At 41.1% G+C, this 18,131-nt stretch overlaps 1 protein-coding gene across 1 annotated transcript; it reads left to right on the top strand.

The window, feature by feature from the left end:
* The first annotated feature begins 8,334 nt into the window (after positions 1–8,334).
* On the top strand, positions 8,335–15,745 carry LOC310801978 (uncharacterized protein). The gene is made up of 3 exons (XM_083666201.1): positions 8,335–8,474; positions 11,688–11,927; positions 12,924–15,745. Exons 2-3 carry the CDS (start codon positions 11,711–11,713, stop codon positions 14,354–14,356), a joined length of 1,650 nt encoding a protein of 549 aa, XP_083522327.1. The 5' UTR covers positions 8,335–8,474; positions 11,688–11,710; the 3' UTR covers positions 14,357–15,745.
* Positions 15,746–18,131: the final 2,386 nt, after the last annotated feature.

Here is an 18,131-nt window from a genome sequence, read left to right as displayed (position 1 = left end):
AGCTCTTTGTGTAAGCGTGTGTTGCAACATCTTTCTTGATGACCTGGCTTGACCTCTCCATGTATTAATCTAACGTACTATGGGACTAATGCTTGATTCATCTCTCATTTATCAACAGGCCATCACATTAGTAAATTTAGCACACTGCAGTAATGTATTTCTAACAGTTTTAAACCCATGAGGGGAATGTGTGTGCACCATTCAGCCAGAGGGGTAGCAGCCCAGTCAATGTGAAAGACGCTTTACAATAACAATTCATAGTAGTTCATATACTCTTAGGTGTTTGGCAATCTGAATGTTTGTGAAATTAACTCTCCACTATGTGTGTCTCGTTCTTTGTTTACACTACACAGATCCACCTCACAGCCCAGCTACCATGTCTGAACCCAAGTCCACAGAGACCCTGGCTTCTGGCTGTGGTTCTCCAGCCCAGACAAGCACACAGCAGGGTCCAGAGATGGTGGCAGTGAAGCTGGAGGACTGCAGTCAAACACTTGAACACAATGTGGTAGTGAAAGAGGAAGAAGAAGAAGTGATGGTGAAAGAAGAGGAGGGAGGAGAGGATTTACCAGAGACAGACAGTGAGTTGGATGGTGAGTTCATGAACTTGGCTAATATTATAATTGTATTTATTGTACATTATTGCTCTGTTGTTAATTGTGTATTAGGAATGGGTCCTTATTTATTATTACCATTACCTACTCATAAGAGGCTATCTGAAATAGGCATGGATCAGGCTTCATGTAGCTGTATTGAAAATGATTTAATGGACAGAACGCAGTGTGTCTTAACTGATGATGTTAATTCAGGTTTTCTTACAACAAACAGTGTCCCACAAGGATCGATTCTTGGTCAGGTTCTTTTTACATTAAGAATATTGGATTATCTGTAGATAATTGGAACCTGCATTTATATGATGATGACATTGTTGTAGATGCTATTGCCCCCACGATTGACCAGGCTCTTTCTGAGCTACAGTCTGCATTCACTGTCCTATAGAAAGCATTTATTGGGCTGAAATTGGTTCTAAATGCTGGAAAAACTAAGTATATGTTGTTTACCAAATCATAGAAAAATGTATCTGATTCATGCATATGTACTTTAGTTGGTGCCCCCATTGAGCGTGTCCCCACTTATAAATACCCGGGCATTTGGTTTGACTAAGAGGTGAAGTTTAGAAACATACAGAAGAGCTTGTTAAAAAGCTAAGATATGCGGTGGGCTTCTTTTAAAGGAATAGATCTTGGTTTTCCCTGAACAGCAGAAATCAGATCAACTGTGCAGTAAACCTTCATGCCAGTGCTTGATTCTGGTGATATCATTTACCAAAATGCAGCAGCCACTACTCTTAAACGCAATTTAGGGTGTTGATCGAGGACCTCTTTGGTGATTGTTTCTCTTCATATATTTTGGTTTTATATGATGTATTTAACGTTGTTGTATTTTTTGTATGTGTTTTGTTATTGTGTAAATATTGTGGACAGGGTGCACCTGCAAAAGAGGCCTTGGTCTCAGTGTGTTTTCTCCTGTATAAATAAAGGTTGAATATAATCTTGGTTTTAATCCTGTATATGTTCCTTTGCTTACAGGAGAGAGCTCCAACCCAGGCTCAGACAGCGAGCCCAGCTCCACCACATCAGGAAACCATAAACAACCACAGGCTCACAGAGGAGAACATACTTACCCTCACCCTCAGTGTGGGAAGAGTTTAGCTTCCCCTAGCACCCTAAAACAACATCAGAGGATACACACAGGAAAGAAGCCACGCAACTGCTCCCAGTGTGGGAAAGGTTTTACTGACTTAGGAAACCTAAAGAGACATCAAAGAATACACACAGGAGAGAGGCCATACCACTGCTCCCAGTGTGGGAAGGGTTTTACTGACTCAGGAGTGCTAAAGAAACATCAAAGAATACACACAGGAGAGAGGCCATACCACTGCTCCCAGTGTGGGAAGAGTTTTACTTTGTCAGAATCCCTAAAGAACCATCAAAGAATACACACACGAGAGAGGCCATACCACTGCTCCCAGTGTGGGAAGGGTTTTCGTCGCTTAGATACCCTAAAGATACATCAAAGAATACACACAGGAGAGAGGCCATACCACTGCTCCCAGTGTGGGAAGAGGTTTACTGACTCAGGAATACTAAAGAAACATCAAATAATACACACAGGAGAGAGGCCATACCACTGCTCCCAGTGTGGGAAGAGTTTTACTGCGTCAGAATACTTAAAGACCCATAAAAGAATACACACAGGAAAGAAGCCACACAACTGCTCCCAGTGTGGGAAGAGTTTCAGCCAACTAGAATCCCTAAAGAACCATCAAAGAATACACACTGGAGAGAGGCCATACCACTGCTCCCAGTGTGGGAAGAGTTTTACTAACTCAGGAAACCTAAAGAGACATCAAAGAATACACACAGGAGAGAGGCCATACCACTGCTCCCAGTGTGGGAAGAGTTTTACTTTTTCAGAAAACCTAAAGACCCATCAAAGAATACACACAGGAGAGAGGCCATAGCACTGCTCCCAGTGTGGGAAGAGTTTTACTGACTCAGGATCCCTAAAGACACATCAAAGAATACACACAGGAGAGAGGCCATACCACTGCTCTCAGTGTGGGAAGAGTTTTACTAGGTCAGGAAAGCTAAAGGAACATCAAAGAATACACACAGGAGAGAGGCCATACCACTGGTCCCAGTGTGGGAAGAGTTTTACTGACTCAGGAAGACTAAAGAAACATCAAAGAATACACACAGGAGAGAGGCCATACCACTGCACCCAATGTTGGAAGAGTTTTACTGTGGCACAATCCCTAAAGACCCATCAACGAATACACACAGGAGAGAGGCCATACCACTGCTCCGAGTGTGGGAAGAGTTTTACTGCGTCAGAATACTTAAAGAGCCATCAAAGAATACACACAGGAGAGAGACCATACAACTGCTCCCAGTGTGGGAAGAGTTTCAGCCAACTAAATAACCTCAAGAGACATCAGAGAATCAAGGACGCCTGAAGAAACATCAAAGAATACACACAGGAGAGAGGCCATAGCACTGCTCCCAGTGTGGGAAGAGTTTCAGTTATGCAAAAGAGTTAAAAATGCATCAGATTATACCCACAGGAGAGAGGCCATACACCTGCTCCCAGAGAGAGTGAGAGAAATATATGTTTTTTGGTTTAATTTGTTTTGTGTATTATCTTGTTAAATTTCTTTTTGTTTACAGTATATCAGCTGTCGCCGAGGGCGAGATTAGTATGGCCTTTTCCCGGCCTAAACACCATTCCCAACGTTACCCAGTTAAGCACAGCAGGATCGGCCCGAGGTTTGAGAGCAACCTTGGTGAATCACCATGACACTGCTAGAAAGAGAAAAAGCTTAGCAGCTGGGGGCCCAGCCTGACGAGGGACACCGCGGCTGCGGATGTTCCTGAAACACATTTTATCTTTGAACTATCCTTCAAATAGGTGCAACTGCATAACTGCTTATGAATGATAAGTTGATTAAAATAGGTGTAAACTGCATTACTGCTTATAAATGATAAGTTGATTCAAATGTGTGTCAACATATCTGGTTGGACCTCGTAGTGATAACGTTTTAATTGATACTGAAGTAGGCAACCAAATGCATTAATGTTTGACTGTATAATTCTTACTCAGGGATGATTACTGAAGTAGGCTAATCATGTGTGCTAATGATAATTGTATACCATATGTACTAAATGTTAACTTTGAGAAAGGCATAGATTAGTATGGGACAAAAATAGAGTAGAATTGCAGAAGTCCACAATAAGAAGTGGCCTTGAGTCCAGTTTGAGCAGGAGAGTGATAAGTATGTCTAGTAGACATAACAACAGGTGCCCTTAGGCCCATGACTAAGCATGGGTGCGAACTCAGGGTGATGTAATGAACTAGATCGAATTCTATGCCTGACGAAATGAACTAGATGAGAAAGGGTGGGGGTAAAGGAAAGCCCCATTGCAAATTATAAAAAGAGCTCCCTAGAGCAGTACAACGGTCATTCCCCGCTGCGGAGCGTAACACCAGAAGGCCCGGAGCAGGACTGAGTGTGTTGAAGACTACCCCGGAGTGGAAACTGGAGTTTTTCATACTCTAGCACCCGAGCAGGATCTCCTTGTCCGGAGCTCACACTCTGATTGAATTCTGACTGTCGGCCTCGCCACACTAGTACAACGGAGGACCTTGGCAGACCTTTGTTTGTATAACAACAGCTCTGGCGGATAGAGGAACCGGCTATGCTCGACGGGGTGAAACTGGGACTTCTCTAAATTTCACAGGCAGAGTAGGGACAGACTGATATGTTTTATTATTTTCTAATTTTTATCATTTTTGAATACTAGCATTTTACCGTTTAATCACTCTGCCTGTAATGCTGCAATGTTTTAAGCCATAATTAAAGAATTTAACCTGCATTTAAAGGAACAGTTTTCACAATTTTAATTCTTAATTTTAATTTTTTAATTTTTATTATTATTTTTTATTATTTCTTATTTTTATATTTTTAGTCATTCGATCCCTCATAAGCCTTTTACCTCCTCCTGGTAACATAACATATTATAGACTACTGTGCATAATACATCTTAGGATCTGAAGGGTTATATCTGGCCCCTTATTACCTCCTTTGGGTAAATTATCCTTACCGATAAACCCTTTATCCGCAACCACACCAACTGGCACTCATATCAGATTAGAGCGGTCGTTAACCATAGAGACTACCCACTTCAGTGTACAGTTTTTAGGTTTGGGGAGATTTTTCAGTTCAGCTGAGGTGGGTAGAGGAAGATGGAGGAACTATGGGATGAAGACCGTTAACAGCGGAGTGAATCTAATCAACACCAACCTACATAGGATCAGTCAGCATCTGACAGGGTAAGACCCCTCAGGCTGAGGATCCATAACCAGTTATCTGAGGGTTGGTCGGGGGTTCTGTACAGAGCCTAAATTCCCGGGAGACACAGCCAACATCAAAATGAAATTTAAATGAACGTTGATTCTTTAGTCCAGGATGAACGTATTGGGATACATTGAGCCCTGAAGGAAAGAAGATATGATGATCAGAAATCTGATGATCTGTCTGTGCAGAGTTGAAATACCAGACACTATTCCTTGATATGGGCCCAATTTACTTGTGTATGCCTTTGCTGTCGTTCTGCCCCATGTCTGACTGTAGATTATTTTGGACTATCATGGCATATTATTGGTGTTAATCACACATAGACAAGGGACCTGCTGTCCTCTCACACCCATCTGTATGTGTCTATTGTGGAAAGATATGGACTTCCCTCAACCTGCAATGTCACCTGGTGTAATAATACTTTGATTTTACAGAATAACTAATGGTATAACATCAAATGTAACTAATCAGATGACTTGACGTTGATTTATGTTGAAATGGGTTAAAGCTGTTTCATGATTTGAAGGATGAAACTGATCTGTCTGTGTAACAAATAAAGTTGAAATGTAATGAATTGGAAAAGAAAGGAGAGAGAGAGGAATTAAGTTAAAGTGTTTTATGCTTGAATAAAGAATAACTCTGAAAACCAAAAGTTTTATTAGATTTATACTTACCACAGTACTTACCACCTGAATTGATGTGTTACTCTCCTTGCTAAACATAAAAAGATAGATTACACTGTGTATATTACACCAAAGGATCTGAATGGTTATTCTAGCCCCTGTATTGAAATATCCCCTTTGGATGAATCGTCCTCATCTATGAAATAAATTCCTGTAAACACACCAACTGTCACACCACTGAGCTGTCATTAACCATTGGGGCTTTCATATGCTGAGCTCTGATTTGTAGGTCACTTTCAAAGCATAACATTAAGCTGCAGCAGGGGAAACTGTGGGAAGTAGACGGTTAACAGCAAGGTGAGTCTCTTCTACACCAGCCTATATATATATATATCTTTAGAAATCTATTAGGGTCAGAACCTTTAGAGAAAGGATTTAACCTGTTACACGGAGGGCTGGACTGGGACTCCTGTATAGGGTCTAATACCGGGAGACACTGTTCATTCCTCTCTGTCTGTCTTGAGGAAGGCTACAGCCTAAACGTCAACTCTCTCCTGCTCTCCATTGCTGTGTTGGGAATAAAGACACAAGAACATAGTTTTTGCCCTCCAGTCTTTATTTTCATTCATTAAGCGAATACAAACCAACAACGACCATCTCTGACACAAGCTGCAATGATGGGACAACATACACAAATGAAGGGAATAGTCTGGTCGTCTCTTTTGTATGCATGTGAACAAACAGCTCCCACAGCAAAGGTCTACTGAATAGACTGATACAACAAATTGCTATTAATTCACAATTTCAAAGGTCTATATAATTTGAAGAATTGACTATCATCCATTTTAGGTTTTACAGAATACATGAAAATGAACAAACTCAATGATTCAATATCGCACTCTAGTGACAAAATCCGGTATTGCACAGAATTACCAGCAGGTTTGCTGGCTTTGTGCAAACTGCAAAGTCTGACTGTCCCTCCTAAAGAGCTCTTCACCCCCCACCACCCCTCAGTACAGTTCCTCTACTGTTAAAAGAAAAAGTAATCTTTCCTCATTCTAGCATTGTGACTGCCAATGGCCCCTGGTCCGAGCATAGATTGTTGCTTATGACGACTGATGTATAGATGATTCACTTACTTTAGACAAATGTATTTGTTGTAAGTCGCTTTGGATGAAAGCGACTGCGAAATGTCAAGAATGTAAATGTAATGTAATGTAATGGATGTGCACAAACAGCTCCTAAAGAAAAGTACATCACATTAGCTACTGAACACATGGAAACCGGAGACTTTACATTCTAAAAATAGAATGCATATCTTATTTGACGCCAAATTAACAACAGAGGTTACTAAAAATGTATTTCATCAAAATACAAAGAGGAAGTGAGTGTGTTTTACAGCATAATGAGTGATTTATCCAAGACCATTCAACTCTTGCAGTTTACCCACAGCATTACTCCATTGCTCTGCTGTGGATTACCCAGAATCCCCTAGTTTTATATGACAGGAGGATTTCCTCACTGTGCCAGAAGGTGACGTTGTGCCCATTTACGCAGGAATTTAACCATAACTTGTTTCTACTGTTACATAGGCATAAATGCTTACACGTAGCATTGTGTTCCGACAGATAGCGCAACACTGACCTGTCTCAAAGCGGTACATTAGAAGAGTGGCGCTAATGAAGGGGTCCATCTTCTATTGGCTGACGCTGATGGAGACTCAAACAGTTCCTACACGCAAACCTATGGAGCAGGTTGCCAGGCGACCGTTTGCCTGCCTGGGTGGTGTGGTGGATGTCTAGCTTTTACCACTCTGTGCTTCAGCCTTTCGGAGGTGAGATTCAAGAAACAAACCACTCCCTCCGAAACCACAGCTATCCATGTGGTAATCATACAGCATTCCTCAGAACAAAGGCTATAGAACTTTAGAGGTGTGGCAAGAGAAAATGTAATCACAGTATTCACACAAGTTGTATCAGTCGTATGAAAGTATATCCTTCAAACAGTTCTATCAATGTATTTTCCATAACACTATTTAAACAACTCTGAACCTGTGTGAGGAAAGAGTTGTATAATAATGGATTTGGTCAATGTACTTGTAGTAACCACGTGTTCTGCGCATGTTTCATGTATCGTGAACACTCTCATGTCTTAGAAAGCAAGGGCTTGTTGTAGCTTCTTACTTGAACAACAGGAAAACCACAAGTCAGGGCGCCACGGCCAACTTGCTCAGCTTCCACCACAGAGATGTGAATGTGCTCCTGTTGATAGACCATTGGGGAGTGATAACATCTTGTCTTATTGTTGTATTAGTATAAAACAGTGTGATGGGGAAGTAATCCCTAAGAACTGAGGTAGAGTTTTGCTTTATATGTCGCTTCTCGAAGAGCTGTGAATAAACTGAAGAGACTTTGTTTCATCACATCGTGTACCCTTCGTGGATAATTATTGTGAGCCAAGCAACTCACGTGTCTTTATTATTGACTTCTACGACAAGACACATCTGTATGTCACCCATCATGGTTGAAACTCAATTGATTCATAGTCTAGAAGTGTAGCTGAGTACAGTGGTATTAAAATCACATTTGGCCTTGGAAATGTTTATCGTTATTTAGTATTTCTGAATGCTTAAACAAGTTTAACGTGGGCGCTTTTATTGTGAAGAAACAGACCCGCTCAGTGGGCGGAGTTCCTCTATCATCGTTCACAACACAGCTCCGGAAAGGAACGGCCCACTGATGATGTCATCAACAGACGACAACGTGCTCGTCACATCCTTCATTCCTCACGGACGCATGTTTACTACTACAAATGTGGACGTCGAGGTAGCTAGCTTGTAAGAATTTTCTTTTATTTCTGGAGTGATCAGACGTCCGACAGTCCAGGTTTGAGCAGCGTACACCGGTATCTCGACATTGCTGAACATTCAAAATGTAAGTAACAAAAATGTAAAATTGCGAGTTACAACTGCAACTGGAGGCTTCACCCGGGTTGCTCAAAAATACAGACGAACACAAGAACACCGCCGCGTTCTATCGCTGAATAAAAACCTGCTTCAAGATATCTGACTTGTGAGTTGTTGTTCTTTCTTGCGGAAACTTTAAATTATGTTAAAATAGTAATCAGAAGAGATGTTGCATCTGTTTGATCCGTTTTTTTCATATCAACATTCCGCAAGAAAGAGCAACAGCAAACACGGAGAACTGTCCTTTGTGCAACTTGTGTGAGGCCGTGGATTGCAGTTGCAACGATCACAATGGCTGCTCTGAATGAGGTCGATATGGGATAGACTAAATATCAGAGTAAATAACAGTGATATTATTAGCCTTAATAGGCTACATTTACAAAGGCTGAATAAATGAGTCACTTTGAAAGCTGTTGACTTCTGTTACAGTATGTCCTGGTATCCAATCTACACCTTATTATCTATGAAATATTGCAGAATAACATTCAAGTGAAGTTTGATAAAAGCTTGTTGTTAGATAACTAGAAGAAGAAGCTTTTGTAGGCTTGTAAAGTCTTGTTTAGGTAGTTGAAAAAAGTTTGATGGTTTGGGCAATAGATACTGTCAAGTTACTCTTAATAAGAGGTTCACACAACGACGTATTCGGAGTGTATTTATTCAGCAACTCAGAACAGCAGCAGTCGGCTAACGTGCATGAACAGAACTCCCGCTCTTTCTCCCGTACCGACGTGCGTGACGTCACTCCCCATTCCTTCAAAATAAAGGCACTGCTTACTCTATTATACCATAATACAGACAGTCTTGTTATGGTAGCGAATACATATAATGGTATAGAAAGATAAAACAATGAAGATGTTATTCAGTATGGATTATACTGAGTGAAGCAGTAGTGACTGGTGAAAGGAAGAAAGGATGATGCTAGGTAGTTGAAAGGTTAGTGTCGTGGAAATCTAAGGATGTTGGTGGTTGGAACATATTAACAAGAATAAGCATATCTGTGTTCCAACCAAGGACAAGGGATGTTGGCAGTTCCAACCATTGTGTCGAAAACAGGTGAGACAAGTACTGTTTTCAACCTTCGGGCCCGTTTTCCCCAGTAACAATGTCAGCCTTACCTAAAGGGCAAGGCCTAGTACGTTCTTTTAAACAATGCAGCAGTATTCTATCTAAAACATTTCTATATTTCTGTCACATTAGATAGATAGAAGGTTAGACGGATAGTATGTTAGAAGGTCGTAGATAGACAGACAGGAAGGATGGATGGATGGATGAGCCTGGGGTAGTTCAGTCGAGTGGGTAAAGGGATGGTTGAGTGGGAGAGTGGGTTTGTGAAGGAGTTGAGAGTGGGGAAGAACTTGTAGCCAAGAGAGTGTTGTTGTGTAATCATTCTAAGAATGTGTTCTGCAGGTCTTTTCAGGTCCTGAAAGTTCCATAGCAGTTGCAGTAACAAAGGAGCTAACAGAATGTTGGTGTAAATCAACATTCCATCATGTTAACTGGATGAGAGGTTTTGGACTTACAAAAAGCTTAATAGTTAAAACAGTTGAATAGGTATCAAAAACAAAAGTCATAACACGAGTTAGACGTCTCTGCATGTTTTAAAGTTGGATTTGTGTGAATAGCTTGTTGTAGGAGTAGCAACAGGTGGAAGAATTGGAACTAGAGAAATAACTTCCAAAAGTAACTTATAGACGCTAACGTAAGATGTACTATATAATAATACATAACACTACGCTGCAGATACACTTCAACTACACACTCTACTGCCAATCGCCCCCTGCTGGTTCTATAACCGCATTGCATGAAAATGCGCCTTTAAGGGAGATTCTCAATGCAGGAAAAACTCTATCCTGTATTGGGTCCAATTAACTACCCTCTACCAGAATGGTTTTAAACCCATGAGGGGAATGTGTGTGCACCATTCAGCCAGAGGGGTAGCAGCCCAGTCAATGTGAAAGACGCTTTCCAATAACAATTCATAGTAGTTCATATTCTTTGTTAGGTGTTTGGTAATCTGGATGTTTGTGAAATTAACTCTCAACTATGTGTGCCTCATTCTTTGTTTACATTACACAGATGCCTATACCGACACATGCACAGCCTGAACTGCTTCACCATGTATTATTCTAGCCCCTGGTTACACTATACTGGCCTCTATATTATTATAATATTATCTTGATGTCTACAAATGCAAGAGGAGTACGAGAACAACCCTTGCATACTAAAGCCTGTTAGTGTCACGCCCCCATTATGCCGGAGAGGCTGCCTGTTGTAATGTAGGTTCGAATTCCGAATTAAGTTAGTGATGAGCTCTTACATCTCAATATAAGCCACTATATACTATTACTTATTGGATTTTATTTATTTATTTATTAGTTAAGGAACAAATGATGTCCCTTTTTCCACTTTTACCCATACTGGGTCCAATTGACTAAGCTTTGGCAGAATGGTTTTGTGAGAAAACGTGTTCTTTATTTGAAGGAGAAGACAAACTACTTTTAGCTACTTTTAGCTATTTCCCAACTACATGTCAGAATTCTAGGCTTGTACAAGGACCACTTTTGGAGAAGAAAATCACAGTCAGCAAGTTGTTAATCTGTAACCAACCCTCCAAAAATGGATGCATTCAAACAGTCAAACAAAGCATTTACGGAATACAAAGTGATTGTGATTGGCTATTTGGTTGGGGAGGAACCTGGTTTAGACTTGGCATCCCTTGTTGTTCACGGGCTGGTCACACCATTCATCCCATCTGCGGAGTCAGCACCCTGTTAGAGATAAGATACCTACTCTGGTATGTCCTCCCTAGCCTGGTACTTTTCCACTATAGCTCTTTGTGTAAGCGTGTGTTGCAACATCTTTCTTGATGACCTGGCTTGACCTCTCCATGTATTAATCTAAAGTACTATGGGACTAATGCTTGATTCATCTCTCATTTATCAACAGGCCATCACATTAGTAAATTTAGCACACTGCAGTAATGTATTTCTAACAGTTTTAAACCCATGAGGGGAATGTGTGTGCACCATTCAGCCAGAGGGGTAGCAGCCCAGTCAATGTGAAAGACGCTTTACAATAACAATTCATAGTAGTTCATATACTCTTAGGTGTTTGGCAATCTGAATGTTTGTGAAATTAACTCTCCACTATGTGTGTCTCGTTCTTTGTTTACACTACACAGATCCACCTCACAGCCCAGCTACCATGTCTGAACCCAAGTCCACAGAGACCCTGGCTTCTGGCTGTGGTTCTCCAGCCCAGACAAGCACACAGCAGGGTCCAGAGATGGTGGCAGTGAAGCTGGAGGACTGCAGTCAAACACTTGAACACAATGTGGTAGAGGAAGAGGAAGAAGAAGAAGTGATGGTGAAAGAAGAGGAGGGAGGAGAGGATTTACCAGAGACAGACAGTGAGTTGGATGGTGAGTTCATGAACTTGGCTAATATTATAATTGTATTTATTGTACATTATTGCTCTGTTGTTAATTGTGTATTCGGAATGGGTCCTTATTTATTATTACCATTACCTACTCATAAGAGGCTATCTGAAATAGGCATGGATCAGGCTTCATGTAGCTGTATTGAAAATGATTTAACGGACAGAACGCAGTGTGTCTTAACTGATGATGTTAATTCAGGTTTTCTTACAACAAACAGTGTCCCACAAGGATCGATTCTTGGTCAGGTTCTTTTTACATTAAGAATATTGGATTATCTGTAGATAATTGGAACCTGCATTTATATGATGATGACATTGTTGTAGATGCTATTGCCCCCACGATTGACCAGGCTCTTTCTGAGCTACAGTCTGCATTCACTGTCCTATAGAAAGCATTTATTGGGCTGAAATTGGTTCTAAATGCTGGAAAAACTAAGTATATGTTGTTTACCAAATCATAGAAAAATGTATCTGATTCATGCATATGTACTTTAGTTGGTGCCCCCATTGAGCGTGTCCCCACTTATAAATACCCGGGCATTTGGTTTGACTAAGAGGTGAAGTTTAGAAACATACAGAAGAGCTTGTTAAAAAGCTAAGATATGCGGTGGGCTTCTTTTAAAGGAATAGATCTTGGTTTTCCCTGAACAGCAGAAATCAGATCAACTGTGCAGTAAACCTTCATGCCAGTGCTTGATTCTGGTGATATCATTTACCAAAATGCAGCAGCCACTACTCTTAAACGCAATTTAGGGTGTTGATCGAGGACCTCTTTGGTGATTGTTTCTCTTCATATATTTTGGTTTTATATGATGTATTTAACGTTGTTGTATTTTTTGTATGTGTTTTGTTATTGTGTAAATATTGTGGACAGGGTGCACCTGCAAAAGAGGCCTTGGTCTCAGTGTGTTTTCTCCTGTATAAATAAAGGTTGAATATAATCTTGGTTTTAATCCTGTATATGTTCCTTTGCTTACAGGAGAGAGCTCCAACCCAGGCTCAGACAGCGAGCCCAGCTCCACCACATCAGGAAACCATAAACAACCACAGGCTCACAGAGGAGAACATACTTACCCTCACCCTGGGAAGAGTTTAGCTTCCCCTAGCACCCTAAAACAACATCAGAGGATACACACAGGAAAGAAGCCACGCAACTGCTCCCAGTGTGGGAAAGGTTTTACTGACTTAGGAAACCTAAAGAGACATCAAAGAATACACACAGGAGAGAGGCCATACCACTGCTCCCAGTGTGGGAAGGGTTTTACTGACTTAGGAAAACTAAAGACCCATCAAAGAATACACACAGGAGAGAGGCCATACCACTGCTCCCAGTGTGGGAAGGGTTTTCCTCGCTTAGATACCCTAAAGATACATCAAAGAATACACACAGGAGAGAGGCCATACCACTGCTCCCAGTGTGGGAAGAGTTTTACTTACTCAGGAAGCCTAAAGAAACATCAAATAATACACACAGGAGAGAGGCCATACCACTGCTCCCAATGTGGGAAGAGTTTTACTGTGTTAGAATACCTAAAGAACCATCAAAGAATACACACACGAGAGAGGCCATACCACTGCTCCCAGTGTGGGAAGGGTTTTCGTCGCTTAGAAACCCTAAAGATACATCAAAGAATACACACAGGAGAGAGGCCATACCACTGCTCCCAGTGTGGGAAGAGTTTCAGCCAACTAGGAGGCCTGAAGATGCATCAGAGAAGACACACGGGAGAGAGGCCATACCACTGCTCCCAGTGTGGAAAGAGTTTTTCTGATTCAGGAATGCTAAAGACACATCAAAGAATACACACAGGAGAGAGGCCATACCACTGCTCCCAGTGTGGAAAGAGTTTTACTGAGTCAGGATCCCTAAAGACACATCAAAGAATACACACAGGAGAGAGGCCATACCACTGCTCCCAGTGTGGGAAGAGTTTTATTCACTCAGGATCCCTAAAGACACATCAAAGAATACACACAGGAGAGAGGCCATACCACTGCTCTCAGTGTGGGAAGAGTTTTACTAGGTCAGGAAAGCTAAAGGAACATCAAAGAATACACACAGGAGAGAGGCCATACCACTGCTCCCAGTGTGGGAAGAGTTTTACTAGGTCAGGAAAGCTAAAGGAACATCAAAGAATACACACAGGAGAGAAGCCATACCACTGCTCCCAGTGTGGGAAGAGTTTTACTGACTCAGGATCCCTAAAGACACATCAAAGAATACACACAGGAGAGAGGCCATACCACTGCACCCAATGTTGGAAGAGTTTTACTGTGGCACAATCCCTAAAGACCCATCAACGAATACACACAGGAGAGAGGCCATACCACTGCTCCGAGTGTGGGAAGAGTTTTACTGCGTCAGAATACTTAAAGAGCCATCAAAGAATACACACAGGAGAGAGGCCATAGCACTGCTCCCAGTGTGGGAAGAGTTTCAGTTATGCAAAAGAGTTAAAAATGCATCAGATTATACCCACAGGAGAGAGGCCATACACCTGCTCCCAGAGAGAGTGAGAGAAATATATGTTTTTTGGTTTAATTTGTTTTGTGTATTATCTTGTTAAATTTCTTTTTGTTTACAGTATATCAGCTGTCGCCGAGGGCGAGATTAGTATGGCCTTTTCCCGGCCTAAACACCATTCCCAACGTTACCCAGTTAAGCACAGCAGGATCGGCCCGAGGTTTGAGAGCAACCTTGGTGAATCACCATGACACTGCTAGAAAGAGAAAAAGCTTAGCAGCTGGGGGCCCAGCCTGACGAGGGACACCGCGGCTGCGGATGTTCCTGAAACACATTTTATCTTTGAACTATCCTTCAAATAGGTGCAACTGCATAACTGCTTATGAATGATAAGTTGATTAAAATAGGTGTAAACTGCATTACTGCTTATAAATGATAAGTTGATTCAAATGTGTGTCAACATATCTGGTTGGACCTCGTAGTGATAACGTTTTAATTGATACTGAAGTAGGCAACCAAATGCATTAATGTTTGACTGTATAATTCTTACTCAGGGATGATTACTGAAGTAGGCTAATCATGTGTGCTAATGATAATTGTATACCATATGTACTAAATGTTAACTTTGAGAAAGGCATAGATTAGTATGGGACAAAAATAGAGTAGAATTGCAGAAGTCCACAATAAGAAGTGGCCTTGAGTCCAGTTTGAGCAGGAGAGTGATAAGTATGTCTAGTAGACATAACAACAGGTGCCCTTAGGCCCATGACTAAGCATGGGTGCGAACTCAGGGTGATGTAATGAACTAGATCGAATTCTATGCCTGACGAAATGAACTAGATGAGAAAGGGTGGGGGTAAAGGAAAGCCCCATTGCAAATTATAAAAAGAGCTCCCTAGAGCAGTACAACGGTCATTCCCCGCTGCGGAGCGTAACACCAGAAGGCCCGGAGCAGGACTGAGTGTGTTGAAGACTACCCCGGAGTGGAAACTGGAGTTTTTCATACTCTAGCACCCGAGCAGGATCTCCTTGTCCGGAGCTCACACTCTGATTGAATTCTGACTGTCGGCCTCGCCACACTAGTACAACGGAGGACCTTGGCAGACCTTTGTTTGTATAACAACAGCTCTGGCGGATAGAGGAACCGGCTATGCTCGACGGGGTGAAACTGGGACTTCTCTAAATTTCACAGGCAGAGTAGGGACAGACTGATATGTTTTATTATTTTCTAATTTTTATCATTTTTGAATACTAGCATTTTACCGTTTAATCACTCTGCCTGTAATGCTGCAATGTTTTAAGCCATAATTAAAGAATTTAACCTGCATTTAAAGGAACAGTTTTCACAATTTTAATTCTTAATTTTAATTTTTTAATTTTTATTATTATTTTTTATTATTTCTTATTTTTATATTTTTAGTCATTCGATCCCTCATAAGCCTTTTACCTCCTCCTGGTAACATAACATATTATAGACTACTGTGCATAATACATCTTAGGATCTGAAGGGTTATATCTGGCCCCTTATTACCTCCTTTGGGTAAATTATCCTTACCGATAAACCCTTTATCCGCAACCACACCAACTGGCACTCATATCAGATTAGAGCGGTCGTTAACCATAGAGACTACCCACTTCAGTGTACAGTTTTTAGGTTTGGGGAGATTTTTCAGTTCAGCTGAGGTGGGTAGAGGAAGATGGAGGAACTATGGGATGAAGACCGTTAACAGCGGAGTGAATCTAATCAACACCAACCTACATAGGATCAGTCAGCATCTGACAGGGTAAGACCCCTCAGGCTGAGGATCCATAACCAGTTATCTGAGGGTTGGTCGGGGGTTCTGTACAGAGCCTAAATTCCCGGGAGACACAGCCAACATCAAAATGAAATTTAAATGAACGTTGATTCTTTAGTCCAGGATGAACGTATTGGGATACATTGAGCCCTGAAGGAAAGAAGATATGATGATCAGAAATCTGATGATCTGTCTGCAGAGTTGAAATACCAGACACTATTCCTTGATATGGGCCCAATTTACTTGTGTATGCCTTTGCTGTCGTTCTGCCCCATGTCTGACTGTAGATTATTTTGGACTATCATGGCATATTATTGGTGTTAATCACACATAGACAAGGGACCTGCTGTCCTCTCACACCCATCTGTATGTGTCTATTGTGGAAAGATATGGACTTCCCTCAACCTGCAATGTCACCTGGTGTAATAATACTTTGATTTTACAGAATAACTAATGGTATAACATCAAATGTAACTAATCAGATGACTTGACGTTGATTTATGTTGAAATGGGTTAAAGCTGTTTCATGATTTGAAGGATGAAACTGATCTGTCTGTGTAACAAATAAAGTTGAAATGTAATGAATTGGAAAAGAAAGGAGAGAGAGAGGAATTAAGTTAAAGTGTTTTATGCTTGAATAAAGAATAACTCTGAAAACCAAAAGTTTTATTAGATTTATACTTACCACAGTACTTACCACCTGAATTGATGTGTTACTCTCCTTGCTAAACATAAAAAGATAGATTACACTGTGTATATTACACCAAAGGATCTGAATGGTTATTCTAGCCCCTGTATTGAAATATCCCCTTTGGATGAATCGTCCTCATCTATGAAATAAATTCCTGTAAACACACCAACTGTCACACCACTGAGCTGTCATTAACCATTGGGGCTTTCATATGCTGAGCTCTGATTTGTAGGTCACTTTCAAAGCATAACATTAAGCTGCAGCAGGGGAAACTGTGGGAAGTAGACGGTTAACAGCAAGGTGAGTCTCTTCTACACCAGCCTATATATATATATATCTTTAGAAATCTATTAGGGTCAGAACCTTTAGAGAAAGGATTTAACCTGTTACACGGAGGGCTGGACTGGGACTCCTGTATAGGGTCTAATACCGGGAGACACTGTTCATTCCTCTCTGTCTGTCTTGAGGAAGGCTACAGCCTAAACGTCAACTCTCTCCTGCTCTCCATTGCTGTGTTGGGAATAAAGACACAAGAACATAGTTTTTGCCCTCCAGTCTTTATTTTCATTCATTAAGCGAATACAAACCAACAACGACCATCTCTGACACAAGCTGCAATGATGGGACAACATACACAAATGAAGGGAATAGTCTGGTCGTCTCTTTTGTATGCATGTGAACAAACAGCTCCCACAGCAAAGGTCTACTGAATAGACTGATACAACAAATTGCTATTAATTCACAATTTCAAAGGTCTATATAATTTGAAGAATTGACTATCATCCATTTTAGGTTTTACAGAATACATGAAAATGAACAAACTCAATGATTCAATATCGCACTCTAGTGACAAAATCCGGTATTGCACAGAATTACCAGCAGGTTTGCTGGCTTTGTGCAAACTGCAAAGTCTGACTGTCCCTCCTAAAGAGCTCTTCACCCCCCACCACCCCTCAGTACAGTTCCTCTACTGTTAAAAGAAAAAGTAATCTTTCCTCATTCTAGCATTGTGACTGCCAATGGCCCCTGGTCCGAGCATAGATTGTTGCTTATGACGACTGATGTATAGATGATTCACTTACTTTAGACAAATGTATTTGTTGTAAGTCGCTTTGGATGAAAGCGACTGCGAAATGTCAAGAATGTAAATGTAATGTAATGTAATGGATGTGCACAAACAGCTCCTAAAGAAAAGTACATCACATTAGCTACTGAACACATGGAAACCGGAGACTT

This window comes from Argentina silus, assembly GCF_951799395.1.
Source record: "Argentina silus genome assembly, chromosome: 3".
Classification (NCBI taxonomy): domain Eukaryota; kingdom Metazoa; phylum Chordata; class Actinopteri; order Argentiniformes; family Argentinidae; genus Argentina; species Argentina silus.
Note: the sequence above shows the minus strand (reverse complement) of the source record. Positions and strands in the feature narration are given on the sequence as shown.

Excerpts from the sequence above, each read along its gene's own strand:
- LOC310801978 (XM_083666201.1), top strand. The coding sequence starts at position 11,711 with ATGTCTGAACCCAAGTCCACAGAGACCCTGGCTTCTGGCTGTGGTTCT. Across the intron at positions 11,928-12,923 it reads GACAGACAGTGAGTTGGATG|GAGAGAGCTCCAACCCAGGC; the intron begins GTGAGTTCATGA and ends CTTTGCTTACAG.